Source organism: Episyrphus balteatus, chromosome 1 (assembly GCF_945859705.1).
Source record: "Episyrphus balteatus chromosome 1, idEpiBalt1.1, whole genome shotgun sequence".
NCBI classification, from domain to species: Eukaryota; Metazoa; Arthropoda; class Insecta; order Diptera; family Syrphidae; genus Episyrphus; species Episyrphus balteatus.
Window position 1 is genome coordinate 83,774 of NC_079134.1, and position 16,605 is coordinate 100,378.

General features: G+C 31.2%; 3 protein-coding genes across 8 annotated transcripts; 1 reads left to right on the plus strand and 2 right to left on the minus strand.

The window, feature by feature from the left end:
* Nucleotides 1–1,235: 1,235 nt before the first annotated feature.
* On the minus strand, nt 1,236–6,221 carry LOC129914241 (lactosylceramide 4-alpha-galactosyltransferase). Of its 6 annotated transcripts, none has more exons than XM_055993406.1 (3): nt 6,111–6,221; nt 3,555–4,030; nt 1,236–3,448 (listed from the first exon to the last, which is right to left on the minus strand). In XM_055993406.1, exon 3 carries the CDS (start codon nt 3,446–3,448, stop codon nt 2,366–2,368), a length of 1,083 nt encoding a protein of 360 aa, XP_055849381.1. In that variant the 5' UTR covers nt 3,555–4,030; nt 6,111–6,221; the 3' UTR covers nt 1,236–2,365. The 6 variants fall into 6 exon arrangements, with proteins under 6 accessions (XP_055849381.1, XP_055849389.1, XP_055849403.1 ...); XM_055993414.1 differs by having other exon boundaries at nt 6,061–6,176; XM_055993428.1 differs by having other exon boundaries at nt 6,035–6,131.
* Nucleotides 6,222–6,660: 439 nt separating this feature from the next.
* Nucleotides 6,661–13,098, plus strand: LOC129914200 (pre-mRNA-processing factor 40 homolog A). The gene is made up of 8 exons (XM_055993335.1): nt 6,661–6,825; nt 6,883–7,306; nt 7,361–7,620; nt 9,023–10,077; nt 10,699–11,001; nt 11,061–11,129; nt 12,500–12,586; nt 12,650–13,098. The coding sequence occupies exons 2-8, from the start codon at nt 6,918–6,920 to the stop codon at nt 12,920–12,922; spliced, it is 2,436 nt and encodes an 811-aa protein (XP_055849310.1). The 5' UTR covers nt 6,661–6,825; nt 6,883–6,917; the 3' UTR covers nt 12,923–13,098.
* A 1,329-nt stretch (nt 13,099–14,427) lies between these two features.
* On the minus strand, nt 14,428–15,799 carry LOC129914278 (uncharacterized). The gene is made up of 3 exons (XM_055993456.1): nt 15,403–15,799; nt 14,816–15,333; nt 14,428–14,749 (listed from the first exon to the last, which is right to left on the minus strand). The coding sequence occupies exons 1-3, from the start codon at nt 15,586–15,588 to the stop codon at nt 14,701–14,703; spliced, it is 753 nt and encodes a 250-aa protein (XP_055849431.1). The 5' UTR covers nt 15,589–15,799; the 3' UTR covers nt 14,428–14,700.
* Between the last annotated feature and the right edge of the window lie 806 nt (nt 15,800–16,605).

The window sequence follows — 16,605 nt, forward strand, 5'->3', positions numbered from 1 at the left end:
TTAAAGTTATTTCAAAAATTGCCAAGTAAACAATCAAAATTTTATTGATACGAATTTGAACCCAAACTTTAGAACTTGGTACACTTTTACATCTCAGTACTTTTTGTGCCAGCATAATTTCAACATAGGAGAACTTGGCTCTTTTTTTAACAGTAATGTTTTTGTTGTGATTTCACTACTTTTTGCAAGGTAAGGCTGTAGAATTGAAAATCTCTATATTTGATGAAAATTCAGTGAAAATGGGCGGTTGCCACGCCCCCTGTCTGAAATTCTCAAATTTTAATTTTTTTCCTTTGTATAAACTACCAATTCTACCATTCTACCAAATTTGAAGATTCTAAGATAATTAGAAGTGCTCTATAATATTTGATGAAAATTTAGCGGAAATGGGCGGTTGCCACGCCCCCTGACTGAAATTCTCAAATTTCAAATTTTTTCCTTTGTATAAACTACCAGCTCTACCATTCTACCAAATTTCAAGATTCTAAGTAAATCAGAAGTGCTCTATAATATTTGATGAAAATTCAGCGGAAATGGGCGGATGCCACGCCCCCTGAATTGAAAATCTCAAATTTTCGATTTTTTCCTTTGTATACACCACAAGTCCTATCACCGTGTAAAATTTCAAGTTTCTACGATAACGGGAAGTTGTCCATAATTTTGATGATCTGTCAGTGAGTGAATCAGTCAGTCAGTCAGTCAGTCAGTCAGTCAGTCAGTTACGGTTTTTGAGATTTTCGAAGCCCTATATCTCAGAAACTACTCATCGTAGCAAGCTGAAATTTTATGAGGAGTTTTGTTTTGGCCAGCTTAACAAATGAAGCAAGTTTGAAATTTCTAGCATCTTTGGTGTGGAAGTTAGAGGGGGGTCGAAAATGGCCTGAGTTGTTTCCTGTAAATAAGGGTGTAGTGCCAAAGTTGCTAGAGAACTTGGCTGGGCACTACCGTGCCCCTTGATGTGTTATTAAAGGTGATATAAAAATAAGAATCATTTTAACAAATTTAGGATGCATATTGTCTAGTCCAATAGCTTCTGATTTAATATCTTGGATAGCTTTGTACACCTCTACTTCAAAAATTCTTTGAAAATTGAAGCTTGAGAGAAACTCATCACTTCTAATATAGTTTCTGTCAACCACGGCACCAGCAGAACTCACGAACTTTTGGTTAAGCTCATTCACATCGTTGATTTGTACAACAATAGAAAAACAATAAATAAATAAAACGAGATCAAATTGTAATTTTACTATTAGATAACATAAACTAACATATTTATTAAGCTAGTTTTAATAAAAAAAACATGACCATGATTACAATAAATGCTCTTATACACATACATACATTTTATCAAAGTTATTACATTTTTTATAAATTTTATTAATGTATGCATTTCTTTTTAACATATGTATAAGAAATGAACATAACATACATACATATGTACATTCGGTTTACTTATATTATATACTATACTCTATTAAAAAAATGTATACAATTTACAATCTTTGGAAATAACGGAATATGTGAGCGCTTAATAATTACGAATATCTACTAGGCTAACCAAAAAATGATAACATTCTGTATTATCAGAAATTTTTATAAATTCAGTCTTAATTAACCATTGATATTTCTTTACACATCCGTCTTTATTTAATGTATTCATTCTTTAATATTCGCATTTGCAGGTCTTAACGAATTTTATAAATTAAAAAATGTTCTATTATAATTAATATGTATATCTATGTTAATTTTATATTTTATTTCACATAATATAAGTAAGTTTGAAACTTTTTTTTAATTAACTATGACTTATATTTAGCAATATTTGTTCGTTTGAATTTAGTAGCCTTGCTTCACAGCATTTATTTTTCTCCTAACATGTTCATGGGGACCTCATCGTCATTATAAGGTAATACATTCTTTACATATGAGAATACATAGTCATGGATACGAGTACATTACAGGTTTGTTTATTGAACCTTAGGACTGAGAAAAGAGTAGAATAAAATCCTTATTGGTTGCAAAAAATTTAGCAAGAAATTGTGACCATCTTATGATAAGATTTTTTTTAACAACGAAGTTGAAAGATTCTTATAAATTTCATTAAACACATTCTCACAAATAGATTTACAATAAAATTGTGACTGATGTTTTGTTTAAAAAATAAATTAGATACATAACGTAAAAGTTTTTAAGATAACGAAGAGAATGTTATATACGACTGATACATTAAAATTAGAAATGTTTCATTCTACAAACATGACATCAACTCAATTCGAGTGCAAACTGAATATTTTCGAGAATTTCAGTTTTTTTTTGGCGTTGAGGTATCCCCATGAAAAAAAACTAGTTAGATTTTCTTAATAACTTAAAAAAACTCACCGCATGATGAATATACTTTTGGACAAAATTGTTCAGCCAGTTTACCGTATGCTACATTAGATCCAACTTTTATAAGTTTGTTTTTACTGTGCTTGTTCCAAACGTGAATTACAATAGAATCTTTGGTTTTTAGCAATGTATTTTCTAAATATGCTTCTTCGAAAAAATGACTCCAATTTGTCCAGCGCACTGCGTAAAAAGCTTCCTTTGAGTAAACATGAAATCCAAAACAACGATCTCTAGTCATAACAATCGGTGATTTAGTTTTACAAACTTGATTTAAAACACGAGTTATTACACCTGGACCGTTGTTTCCCCAATCGTTACCATCGAAATGCATTTGGAAATCTCTTAAACATAATTCTGCTATTTCATGACCAAAGCCAGTCGCATCAAAATTCATCACCCCTGCTGCAATAAATGTGTCTGATTCTGCACCTGCATAATTTGAAGGAACGTTTTCTAAGCTTTTTTTTACAATCACATCTAGATCAAGATATGTTCCACCCCACCGCCAAAGCGTGAGATAACGTAGGAAGTCAGATATGTGTGACAAAGCATATTTTGATGAAAAAAGCTCTTCGTTTATCAACCAATCGTAGATAGGAGTATCGGCAGCGTATGTCCAAAGATTCAAATTCCGCATGTAAACGTTTGGATAACTAAGTAAAGATTCAATTATGGGTTGTGAGCTTTCATTATTAAAAAATGTTGGACTGGCAAAAAGAACAAAAATATCAAAATTCGGGTTAGATAATGCCGCAGATTCAATTGCACAGGCTTGACGAGCGTTCAAACTTAAAATATTTTCAGATGAAGACGAACATGAAGTTTCATGAAAGAATATACTTTTACCCGGTTGAGGTTTACGATTACTAAGGAGAATGTCATCAAGTTTTGAAGATTCCGTTTTTTTATTTGAGTGTGAAAAACAATTTCGGATGTCATCTTGCCTTTTAATATTATTTAATAGTATGCTCAACAATGAGATCGATATTAGAACACAAAAAATGAATCGATAACGATACTGTTGTATTTTGTGAAAACATCTGTTTATTGTCAACAACATCTGCAACGAAAATAGTTTTTATTGAAAGTATTAATTAATATTAATAGAAATTTTTAAGTTTGTAGGGTTGGTAAAAAACTTGTAAGTTACAATTTTAAATACATACCGTGTCATTTCTCTTTGAACAAAATTATATGAAGCTGCTTTTATTCTTATCAAATATCAATTTTCTTTGAATGGACGAAGTTGGTTGCTTTGACGAAAACAAAAATTTGCGTCAGCTTATCAGGTATATGAGAATTTGATAAATTTATTTTGAACCGCAATACGAAGTCCATATACAAAATTTCTTTTCGATTTTTCGGCAACTGTAATACCTTGGCAATGGATTACCCAATTAATACTGTCCAAATGTAATCAATCAGGCATTTCTTTCAATTACTTGATATATATTTATTCTTTTGATAGTTTAATAATACTCTCCAATACTGTTCATTCAATTATTTAAATATATTTTATGGAATGATTTAATCATAATGTCCAACTCCAAATGTAATGATAATGGTTGTACTAAGGAATCTTTTGAAAATTCACTTGCAGATATAAACGAATGGTGTTCCCACTCAGGGTCCATTATCTCACCTAATAAAAGTAAATTAAAACTTTGTACTACATTTAATAATATTATTTAAATCAAATAACAAAAGTTAACAACTTAAATACTTTAGACATTATATAATTTTTTACACATATACCCCGTTTGTATGGCGATTTGAATCCGAATTAAATCAGGATTTTGGTCTATATATACCTGAATCGAATTGAAACCGGATTTGTCGATCCGATCCGACTCGGGGAGCTGAATCGAAAATATGCATATATACCTAACGAGTTGAATACTCGAGATATAATTTATGGTGGAAATTGTGTGTGATTGTCTTCTTATTTGCAAATTCACTGTATGTATGTCTAATGATATCTAGTTTTACTTGCACTTTGTTTTTGGTTAGATTTTTCTATTTTACTGCAAATATATTTAAAAGAAAAATTGTGCTTTCGATTCTATTTCAATTTGATTCCTCGATCTGGTATAGTCATATACCTGGATCCAAATTTCAATTCAGGTTCCATTCGATCTTTAAATCGGTCATACAAACGGGGTAATAATAAGGAGGTAGGTACATAAAATAAATAAATATACCTTCATCTACCAATTATAATTAAACTTTATATCCTTTACTTAAATAAAATAAGTTATTACGACGGATAACACTTAAATTAAGAATAAAGAAAACTAGAAATATACTACCTTATTATTATGTTTGTGACAAAATAACTCTGCTCGACTTATTGTGCCCAATCGTGAATCTCCAGGGAAATTTTGTTTACTTCGGAAAATTTCTTTCCCTCGGAGTCTATTTGGTGATCGTGAATCTCCCTAGGAATCTTTTTGCATTGAATACAAAATTGTATGAAACGACAGATAAATTCCCCAGAAAATGTATTGCCGATAAAAAAATACAAAAACCAATAGATTCCGAGGAAAACTTTTCTTGATTATTTTCGTTCCCATGTCTGAAATAAAGGAAACATCGTGGGCCCAATTGTTGTATATCGTGGATACAAATTTATCTGGGATTATTCCCTTGTTTCAAACATGGGAACGAAATTTATCATAAAAGGTTTCCCTCGAAATTTATTAGTATCCGCAATAAATTTCGAGAAATTTAACTTTAATTTCATACGCTTTTAAATTGCAAAGAAAAATATTCTGAGGGAAACAAAACTCCCCTGGATGTTTCCGATAGGTCCCATTATAAATTGGCAAAAACTCTTCATAGTACTGCCATGAAAAACGAAGAAAATCATTTACCAATGTCATTTTTAAGACGCCAAATTCTTTACCATCTATCCATAACTTATATTCGCCAATAGTTAATAGGGGACTCACAAATAAATGAAGAAGAATACCTTACTTATTAAATCCTGTGATAGCTATTTTGCATACAGACTGGTCTTAATACGAAAATGGCACAGATTCTGCCGTTTGTTTTTAAGCAGGTAATTTCCTCACTGGTATAAGACTACCAAATTATACGCATCTCGGGTTACTCTGGAGAAGCAATTGATGTTACTTTTAAAGTTAGAGAAATAGATACGTAATTATTTCTCTATCCAAAAATTGATAGTGTTTCCACTTTAAAAGCCATAAGCACAACATCAGTTATTAAAATTCAAGGCAACCTCTTTAAAAACTTGTGATGGCAGACAAAGCAGCAAGAAACAATTTTCCAATTACATGATCTTCGTATATCGCGCTTAATTAATTAATACAATTAATTTACATCTTATTAAAACTCTCTATTCACTACATAAAGAATGTAGGTACCTTTATATAATCTAAATACTAAAACTCGGATCTGTTATCTAACAAAACTTTGTTCCCAAGATTCCTATATGTGGGGCTCTCAGAGATCTGCGAGCTTGATTAGTAGGTTCACACACCTTTGATAGCCCCATCCCAATTATATTTTGAAACAGATTTGTTTATATTAAAACGCGAGTCGTGGTAGCTAGTATTTTTATAGTTTAAATATTAAATTAATTTATTTATATTGTAATAGTAATAATAAAAAAAAGAATAACAATAAAATAATTTATGTGAAGATAACCAGTCAACATTCTATTCTATATAAGTTTAGAATAAATCACAAAGTAATACTTTAACAAAACAAGAACACAACACGGCCACTTGGTTTGGTGGTTATATTTATTTCATTTTGCTTTCTTTTTATTTATCGACCTGTCATTTTCATTTCCAAAATAAAATTATTTTAAAATGATTGCATTCAGGCGACTATTGGGATATAGCTTCTCTTTCACACCATCCCACAAAGTATAACAACATGTAAAGTTTGTAGACTTGGTTCAGAAGCCAAAAAAATATTTCCATTCAGTCGTTTATTAGAATCAAGGATCCTTGCCGATCTGTTTTGTTTTTGTCCATCGTCATCAGAAAAATCGTCAAATTAAAAAAAAAAAACAAATCTCGATTTGTTTTTCGGTTCAATTGGGGAGTATCGTGTGATGTCGAGGCATGCTTTAATCATGCTTGATAATGTGAACTCTCTCTCTTTTGAATCCCAGAGTCTGCTTCTACACGAAGCTTCTACATCTTGTGCGTCTACGTTTTCGTGTAGAAAAAGACAGAGTATACATAAAATCATCTGAACGCTACCGTTGACGAATAAACGTGAAGTTGTATGCACTTATTTTTGTGCTTTCTTTTTGTTTAATATTTGGTGTTGACAGACATTGAAAATTAAATGAAAGCGTAGTCCGAGCATAAAATAAAATAAATATGAACAACTTGTGCATAATTAAAAACTAATAGTGTTAAATAACCACCAAAAATATATTTAACTTGTGCTAAAGAAGTAAGTACTTTATATAGAGCAATAGTATTCATTTTAATTTTTTTTTTATTATTTGAGGTTATGTATGATCGGATTCAACCAAAAGCTTGAATATGAATGTACCTCCGTCAGTTCCCCCTATGGCCGGTTTATCCTCTGCTATGGGATATCCACCTATGGTGCCCTCTTTTAATATGCCACCACCTGGGTTTGGACCACCGCCGGAAATTGCTGCAGCGTTTGGAGCCACATCGTCAGAGTGGAGTGAGCATAAGGCGCCAGATGGTAGACCATATTACTACAATAATGTTACCAAACAGAGTTCTTGGGACAAGCCAGACGATTTGAAAACACCAGTTGAAAAGATAATTGCGTCGTGTCCCTGGAAAGAGTATCGGTCGGATAATGGAAAAATATATTACCATAATGTTAATACAAAGGATTCGAGATGGGAACCTCCACCTGAATACCTTGAAATGCAATCAAAAGTTAAGGCAGAAGAGTAAGTATCTGAATTTTACAATTTATCAACGTAGTTAAATGGTTTTTTTTTTAGAGCTGCAGCGACAGCAAAAGCAGTTGCTGCATTAACATCGTCTTCTATGGCTGGAATGATTATTCCACCATCCATAGCGTCGGTCTTGCCTGCAACCATAGCTGCGGCATCAAAGCTTTCGACGCCTGACATAAGTTCACCTGCTTGTGATACTCCCCCTGGTAGCAATGAAAATTCATCGTCGGCCTTGGATCAGGCTATGGCAGCAACACTAGCGTCAATTGAAATACCACAAACTACATTCAAGGAAGAAAAAGAGAGTGAGTATAAAATAGTTGGTTCGTAGTGAATTTTATATTCTTAATTCGACAAATTGTTGTGTAAACAAGTAAAGTAAAGCCGTAAATACAAAAGTGGCTTGACCCAATTTTTTCAAGATGAGTACCTACAGAAATTTACATTCGTTATATTTTTTTTTTTCATTGCTTCACGTGAGCGTCGAGAGAACTTTTATCATTGGATTAGTATAATTAATCTATGCTGTAAAAATTAAAATACTTTTTATTATTTTTTTTTTTTTCTATGAAAAATTCAAAAGACCTGCTGTCCACACTTCTCACTTTTTTCAAGCAAAGTATGCAGTTATCCAAAATGAAAACAGCACACTAGAACGATTAAGTATCGGCTGATAAAAAAAAATCGTTTTGCTACTCTATTGCCTTCAAACTAAATGATCGGCAAACTATCGGCCGACTACTTCAAAATAAAATGTATTATAAGAAAAAGTCAACCGATTTAAATACTACCTATTTAAGTCGGTTGACTTTTTCTTATAATACATTTTATTTTGAAGCAGTACAGACATATCGAACATTATTTAAATGTTTTTTAATGCAGCATCTTACACAAGAGTACGATTACGATTGGCTACAAAAAAAAAAAAAAAAAAAAAAAATAAAAAAAACGTTATAATGGTATATCAAAGTCAATACTATATTAATAATGGACAAGTTAAAAAAAAATTATTTTCTTGACACGGTGTCATTGGGCGCATTCACAAACCTAGGTGCTACGTAGTCGACTCGTTCTGATTGGCTGAAAAGAACTAAAAAATTAGTTAACATTTCCCCTCCGACGTAGTGTAAAAATTTTCGACTTCAAAGTTAGCTGACTTTTCTCAGTCAGCTGTTTGGTGAAAACAAATTCTATTTGAATTTTAAATTTGGTGGAATTGATGAAAAAGCATATAAAATAAAATTAATTGTGCAGTATGTGAATATAAATCAGGAAATTGAGAAATTTCAAAGAAAAAAAGCTATTTAAACCACTCAAAACACATTTTTTTTATTGCATCTGTCACCTAGCTTTGTAGTGCAAATTCGATTTCCAAAAGCTAGTTGAAACTCGACTACGTAGCACGTAGGTTTGTGAATGCGCCCATTTTCTGCATCAGTCCTGTATTATTAGTATTATAAGACCCGTTTGCTGAATCGAAACTACATAGATCCTACTACATGTTTTGCAGAGGAAAAAGTAGAGAATAAAAGTTTATGTTCAACATTAATAATTTAAATTTCGATTCAGCAAATGTCCCTAAGTGTCTAAAATGAATATTATTTCTTGATGTATTTTAATGTAAATGTGCATTCTTAGTTTCAAAAACTCGAAAATATTGCGAAATAAAAACTAATAAATTAATTATTTATGTTATAATTCTTATAGATAAAACTCAAAAAACTGGAATTGAAGAAGTAAAATTAATTTTTAAAGACAAAAAAGAAGCTATAGAGGCTTTCAAAGAACTTCTAAAGGAAAAAAATGTACCATCAAATGCAAATTGGGATCAATGTGTGAAAATTATTTCAAAAGATGCTCGCTATAACTCTTTCAAAGGATTGAATGAGAAAAAACAAACATTCAACGCTTACAAAACTCAAAAGCTAAAGGACGAACGTGAAGAATCTCGTCTTAGAGCAAAAAAAGCTAAAGAAGATTTAGAAAAGTTTCTAATGTCATCCGATAAAATGAATTCGCAAATAAAATTCTATAAGTGCGAGGAAATATTCGCAACGAATAAAATTTGGACTGTTGTTCCAGAACAGGATCGCCGAGATATTTTCGATGATTGTATTTTTAACTTATCTAAACGTGAAAAAGAAGAATCACGTGTAATGAAAAAGCGCAACATGAAAGTCCTTGGAGAACTACTTGAATCCATGGCATCAATAACGTACCAAACGACATGGTCGGAGGCCCAAGTAATGTTACTAGAGAATGCATCATTCAAAAATGATGTCAATCTTCTCGGAATGGACAAAGAAGATGCTTTAATTGTTTTTGAAGAACATATCCGAGGGCTAGAAAAAGAAGAGGACGAAGAAAAAGAACGAGAGAAAAAACGACTCAAACGACAGCATCGTAAAAACCGAGATGCATTTTTAACTTTATTAGATTCCTTGCACGAGGAGGGAAAACTAACCTCAATGTCACTATGGGTAGAACTATATCCAGTTATTTCGGCTGATTTACGTTTTTCAGCGATGTTGGGTCAGTCTGGTTCAACTCCACTTGATTTATTTAAGTTTTACGTAGAAGATCTGAAGGCCAGATTCCACGATGAGAAGAAAATAATTCGAGAAATACTTAAGGAAAAACAATTTCAGGTGAAGGCCAATACAACTTTTGAAGATTTTGCTACAGTTGTATGCGAAGACAAACGCTCCGCTAACTTGGATGCGGGGAATGTTAAATTAACATACAATTCTCTACTTGAAAAGGTAAACATTTACTTTGTATGTGTCTTGTGTTTTAAAGAAACCCTATAATCAAAAAAAAAAAGCTGAATCGTACGTAACAGTACTAGTACAAGATGATTATGTTCATGTATGTTTCAATATTTCTAATAGCAAAAATAGATTTATTTTTAGAATTATCATGTTTCTCTCTTGAAATTTTCTTTAAATTTTTTAGTATGTAAGGTTTTTCAATTCAAAGGGTGAATCCAAAATAATTTGTTTAGGGGCCTTTTACTTATGATAACTCCACTAAAATGCTAATTGAATGCATTAACTTGAATCCCAAATATAAAATATACATTAAATTTGTCATTCATAAAAGGCCCCTTATTGAATTCATAACTATTAGAAAAAAAAACTGTTACCCCTCTCCTGTTTAAGGCTTATTGACTTGGCGGGGAGGACTTTTATTATCTATTACTGTGAGATCACCCCTTGAATAAAGAAACATCGCAAATTTAAAGTTATTTTTTTCTTTTACGATTATTTTATTATCATGATTCTTCGTTGACTAGGTTATGGTATTTATACATTTATACATATGTATATTTTGCTAAAAAAACATAATAAATTACATTATACTTTGAACTAACTTATTTTAAGGCTGAAACTGCTGAGAAAGAACGATTGAAGGAGGAGCATAAACGTTTAAAAAAACTGGAAAGTGAGATTAAAAGTGAATGGCTTGAAGGAAATATAACTTCGGCGGATACTTTTGAAACAGCAAAAAAAATTGTTGAAAATTTAGAAGCCTGCATCTTATATGAAAGAGACTATAGCTTGGAAAAAGTTTGGGAAGATTTTATTAAAGAATGTGAAGATGCTTGTAGCCATCATCATTCCAGATCAAGAAAATCTAAAAAGAATAAAAAACACAAAAAACGTCTTCGTTCGAGCTCTAAATCGGTAATTATACCCGTTTTTTTTTTGCTTTGAAAAATATTTATTCAAAACATTTTTCATAGGATATTGAAAACGATATTTCTGAATTCGAACAAGAAAAGAATCGCAAAAAGAAATCCAGGTCACATTCGGTAAGTTCTCAATTATTAAATATCAAAGAGACATTATAGCTACTAACCCGCTATAAGACAACATAGGTCGTCAATTCTTGTTTTTCTTTCTTGATCTTATTCTATTTTGTCTGCTTATTGATTTCAGTTTAAATATGTTCTTATTTTCAAATTTGTTCTGGCTGAGTTGTTTAGTTTTCTAGTGTTTCTTTCTTGATCTTATTGCATTATGAAATTTCGTTTTATTTTTCTGTTCTTGTTTTGTTTCATCCATCATTTTTAAAGACTTCTTACTACTTATTAAAAAAAATATTTTAAACTAATCAATTACCTGAAAAAATCGCAGTTTGAGAATATTTTAAATATATGTCCTAAGATTTTGAAAAAAAAAACTTAACTGAATTTCAAGCGAATTTCATATAGATACGTCACGTTAACTTAATTAGCACAAATTTTCAAGGCGGTGTGTGAAATGAGAAACGCCAAATTGAAATTGTGTATAAGAATTGAACTACAAAAACAACTAAGACAAACAATTTTGAATTCGATAGTCTCTGATAAGCATCCCGATAAAGGTTCCCGATAAATCACTGAAATCAAGTATAACTGAATGCAGTTAGTGGAAAGATGGAGACCGTCAAAGCAACTGCATACATGTTGTCATGTGTTTTTCCAGTTGTTAGTTCTTTCTCATTTTTGAATTTCTGTGTTGTATCAGCCAATGGTTACAGTTAACAGTGCTGCAGCGTTTCTAATCCGTTAGATTTATCTTCGGAGTAGAATAGATGCAAATGTTAATTCGTTAAACGTGTTGCTCTCAATTTAATTTATTTTTTTTTTATTTCCATAGTCTTGGGAATGTGGATGAACCTGAAATATTTTTGTTACATGTTTATTAAATCAAGATCAGCTATTCTAAATTGTATTAATTTGTGTTATTTACTAACTCGAAGACGTTAGATTTCGTGTCAATTTTCCATTAGCCAGATAAATCTGATAGTCTAACCGACGCGACGATTAAAAAATCAGGGCTTAAACTTAAATTTATAAGATTTACCACAAAATATAAAATATACATTTGATATTTATTTCTGGCTCGCAATATATGTTTAAATTGTCAGTCTCAAGTTTAACTTCTTTATTATCTAATTTATTTCTTACTATTTTGAAGTACGTACTTTCAAGAATTTATGAATAATATAGCAATTTAAATGCAATTTCGATAAATGCTTTGAAATCATTTTTGAAAATATATACCTAATTAAAACCGTATACGCAGGAATGCTAATGGAGATGTTAACATCAACATTTCGAATGTTTTTCTCTGTCTTGGTACAAGTAATTTATGTGATAACTTTAGAACTGAGTATTTTTTTTATTAAACTTCTTAGCAATCCATAAGCAGCAGTGAAAGCATTGAAAGCGAAAAAATTTCAAAAAAGAAGAAAAAAAAGAAGCATAGGAAATCGTCAAGAGCGGTAAGGAGAGATATTTGTTAAAATATTTATTTTGTCAAGAAAAAAAAAAAAAATATTCTGCAGTCCTCATTCGAAAGTGAACATCCATCTTTAGCTGAAGAGTCTCCAGTATCTGCAGAAGTTGGGTTAAAAAAAAAGAAAAAGGATAAAAAACGCAAGGAAGTGGAGCCCCGTAAGCAACGTTCACCTTCTTTAAGTCAAGCAAGCAATATTTCAGAAAAATTACCATCAGGTGGGTCTTCAAGAAATGGTGACGAACAAGCTCTTAGCGAAAGTGAGTTGGAATCAAAACGTGCGGCACTATTGGCTCAACTTAAAGAACAAATGGAAGAGTAAGAGCTGAATGTAATTTTTATTTGAAAGCTACAACAAATTAAAATTACATTATTTTAAATAAACTTGAAGCATTTTTTTTCACAAAATCTTAAAAACATTATTACTATCTCCTAAATAACAAAACGTTATTTCAAATTGTGGACAAAACATAAAAATAATAAAATCTTATAAATCAATTTGATTAATTTGTTTCAATTGATCTTTAAAAAATATTTTTTTTTTATTGTTATCCTATAGGTAAGTTAAAAAAAATATGATTCCTGACTTAAGCCAGAACTATAATTGTCGGATGAAACGGAGGGGAACAGCGCTCGCAACCGCACCCGACGGATGAAAACTTGTCAAAAAGTCAAAGAAAACAACATTTGATTTGAACTTACTGCTTCCGCCAATTATAGCTCTGGCTTTAGAGCATTCGCATCAACAATAAACAATATATACATTTGAATACACCCAAAAAGGGTCATTTCAAATATATATTTTGTTTTCTTTCACAATTTGAAGGAATTTGCAGCTCAAGCGAATTTATTGCTTTCAGTAGCAATTGGTAAGACTACTCTCGTGTGTCGTTTCAAAAATTCAAAGGTGGTATGTTTGACCTGTTAAATAAAAAAAAAATACGCAGTGCAAGCAGATGCGAAGACGTTGATTTTTAAGCATTTTACTGACGGAAGATTTATTTCCATCACATGAAGGACTTGCGCTTACTTTTTAAATGACCTTATCCAAGATGCGTTCAACGCTTATTTTGTCTTGTGATTTGTGGCTTGCATGGTACAAGTTATAGGCTAAAGTATAAGGTTTAACAGGTTTTGAAACGAAAATGGTCTTAAATGATAACTATTTCAGTCTATTCATTCCATACAAAAGAATCGTTACCAGTTGTAAGATAGTCTTCAAGCCTATATCAACTCAATTTCTTTTAACAGGTACTAAGCATAAGTCCTGTCAATTCGGTACCAAGTACTAGTTAGAAATCGGTGTTGGCTATCTTATCAAAATCGGCCACATAGATATTTTTATATTAAGTCTTGGCAATAAGTACCGCTCCACCAAGTCAAAATAATTATACCCAAAAGTATAAAAAACTGAATGCGAGACAATTATTCTTTTTTTCTTTGTATCCACCTCATTGGCGTAAATAAAAAATTTTATGAAAAACGCTCTAAGAAAGCTCTCTCCCTATTGGTTTTTTAAACCGCGTTTAAAGTGATGGTGAATCAAGCAGGAAAATTTATGTTGATGGAATGTGGCCATTATGATACACTATTTTCTGGCCCTAGTTTCTATTATTCCTTACTTTCATAGGGTACAGGGTAATATTCTGGCTGTTGCTTGCAAAAAATGTCAACTCCTAACATCATAATTTGGGTTTTGATTTTGATTAGGCGTTCAAAAACAACTTTAAATCATGTATCATAAGACCAAAAATGTTTCATAGCTTTACTTTAAATTGCACTAAAGCAGAAAAGATTCAAATACCAGATACAATCTTAGGGGTCCAAATATCTCAGAATAACTTTACTACCAAACGGTGATAATTTCATGCATTTTCTATTTTATTATTTCTTTTTAATGGATATAACCATAATAGCTCATTATAATTCATATTTTATTAAATACATTTATTGAAACAATGAATATGAATAGGTTATTGCTCTTTAGAATGTCCTTTGTCGTTCACATTATGATATTATGCTTTTGAATTTTTTTGTGTAATCTTCTCGCATTGAATATGGTAACCAACCAATGTCTCCTCTGCATACCCATGAACTTAATTAATTATTTTTCATTCGTGCTAACTGCAGCACACTGAAAAGGGTTTTCCTAGAAAATCGTTTAAAGAGATTAATACATTTTAAAGAATTATTAAAATATAATTTGATTACTCACAAAAACGAGCTACGCTTTAAAGAACGACAATTTCCGTAAGCATCTCGCAATTGATTATTTCTGCATCTAATGGGAATATTAGGGATAGGTTTATTTATTCTGTGATCTTTTGGAACATCGACAAAACGTGAATTATCTTTATTATTTTCTTTATGCCTTTTGTGTAATGGAACAAACACAAGATGGGCTTTACTTGGGCCCTGCGAAACAAGTTCCTTCGAAAGAGTTGCATCTTCATCTGTTTTAATAGTAGTTCTCTTCGAAGAGGGGAATAAAGAAGAATTTGATCTAGAGTCAAAACCTGATTCAAGTAATGTAAAGTTTGTCAGTTGTGTGTGTGGAGACTCTGATTTTTTTTCCACCTGCTGACTATGAGGATTTTCAACAATTTCACTTTTTAATGAATTGTTCACTGTTATTTGTGGGGTTTTTATTGTTGTTGAAATGAAATTCGATATCGGTTTTATTGTAAGGTCCTCATCGTCATAATAATACTCATCGCCATTATTGATTGTTTCCTTTAAAAAAAATTATTATGGTTATTTAAATAACAAATGTAGGCATATTGAATATAAGCAGGTAGGTACATCAGAAAATTCGTTTCTATCCAATTCAATAATTGAGACATCTCTTAAGCTAATATGAATATTATATTTTCCAGTTTGCCTTTGATCATACAAAGAATGAGTCTCATTGCTCGAAGGAAAACACACTACTTTGTTTATACACAACAGCTTAAATATGAAAAAAAGTATTTTGTATAATGAAGCCATTGACACTACTGGAGTTCTTCGTTCTTTGCAAGAAGTTGATTAACTGAAAGTCTTGATTTTCTTATTTTCAAATCATGTCCTAGAAAATATAAAAATAGAGGTGTATAAAGGGATAAATAGAAGATGGTCAAAAGCAAAAACAAGAATGAGGGCTTGACTGTGTCGCATGTACAAATGTAAACTTTTTACTAACATTATTGTACCGATAGATTTTAACGTTTTAAAGGTTGCAGCATCCGGTTTGGAATAGTTTATGAATTTGGGCTCTGGTTGGTTTGGGGGGGGGGGGGGGGGGGGGGGGGGGGGGGAGAATTTAGTTGCAGAATAAATCGAATAAGTGACCACAATTAGAGAGACTAACTAGAAGGAATTTAGAAATTATAAAACTAATTTTTCGCCAAAAACTAGAATTAACTTAAATAAATTGCAAATGTATGAGGGCCCATACAAATGATCTGGTTTTAATTGCGTTAAGCTCTGAAAATATTGAAACAGGTCTTTTTCATTAGATTCGGATTTTTTTCTACAATATAAGTACATCATTTTCTGGGTTAAGAGGTATTCCATCTACAGCGACGCTATGTTTTTGAGAAATTCTGAATAGTGCTGAGTCAGAATCATTTCTCTATAAGCTGCATGTTTTAGAGTTTTGTAGATTCAGTGTTTTTTTTATTCAGGACATGAAGCTATTGCTCTGTAAAACATTTTCTTCAAAAATTCCTTTAGTCTTTTTTAAGTAATTATTTAGTTCAATACTTTTTGTTTGTTGTTTTTAAATTATTTAAATAAATGTTGGAGAGCATTAAATGAAAAATACCAAATTTGGCAGTTATCATGCTTTTACCAAACACCGCAGATACTTTAGATAAAAGGGCTCAAATAAGATAGTTTCAAAAATTAGGTCAGTTCAAATTTCAAATTAAATATTTAACTGTACGATTTGACATTCAAAATGAAATAATTTGCGAAATTATCTCATTTTTGCTTTAGTGAACACAGGCAATAAATGTTTTTAAA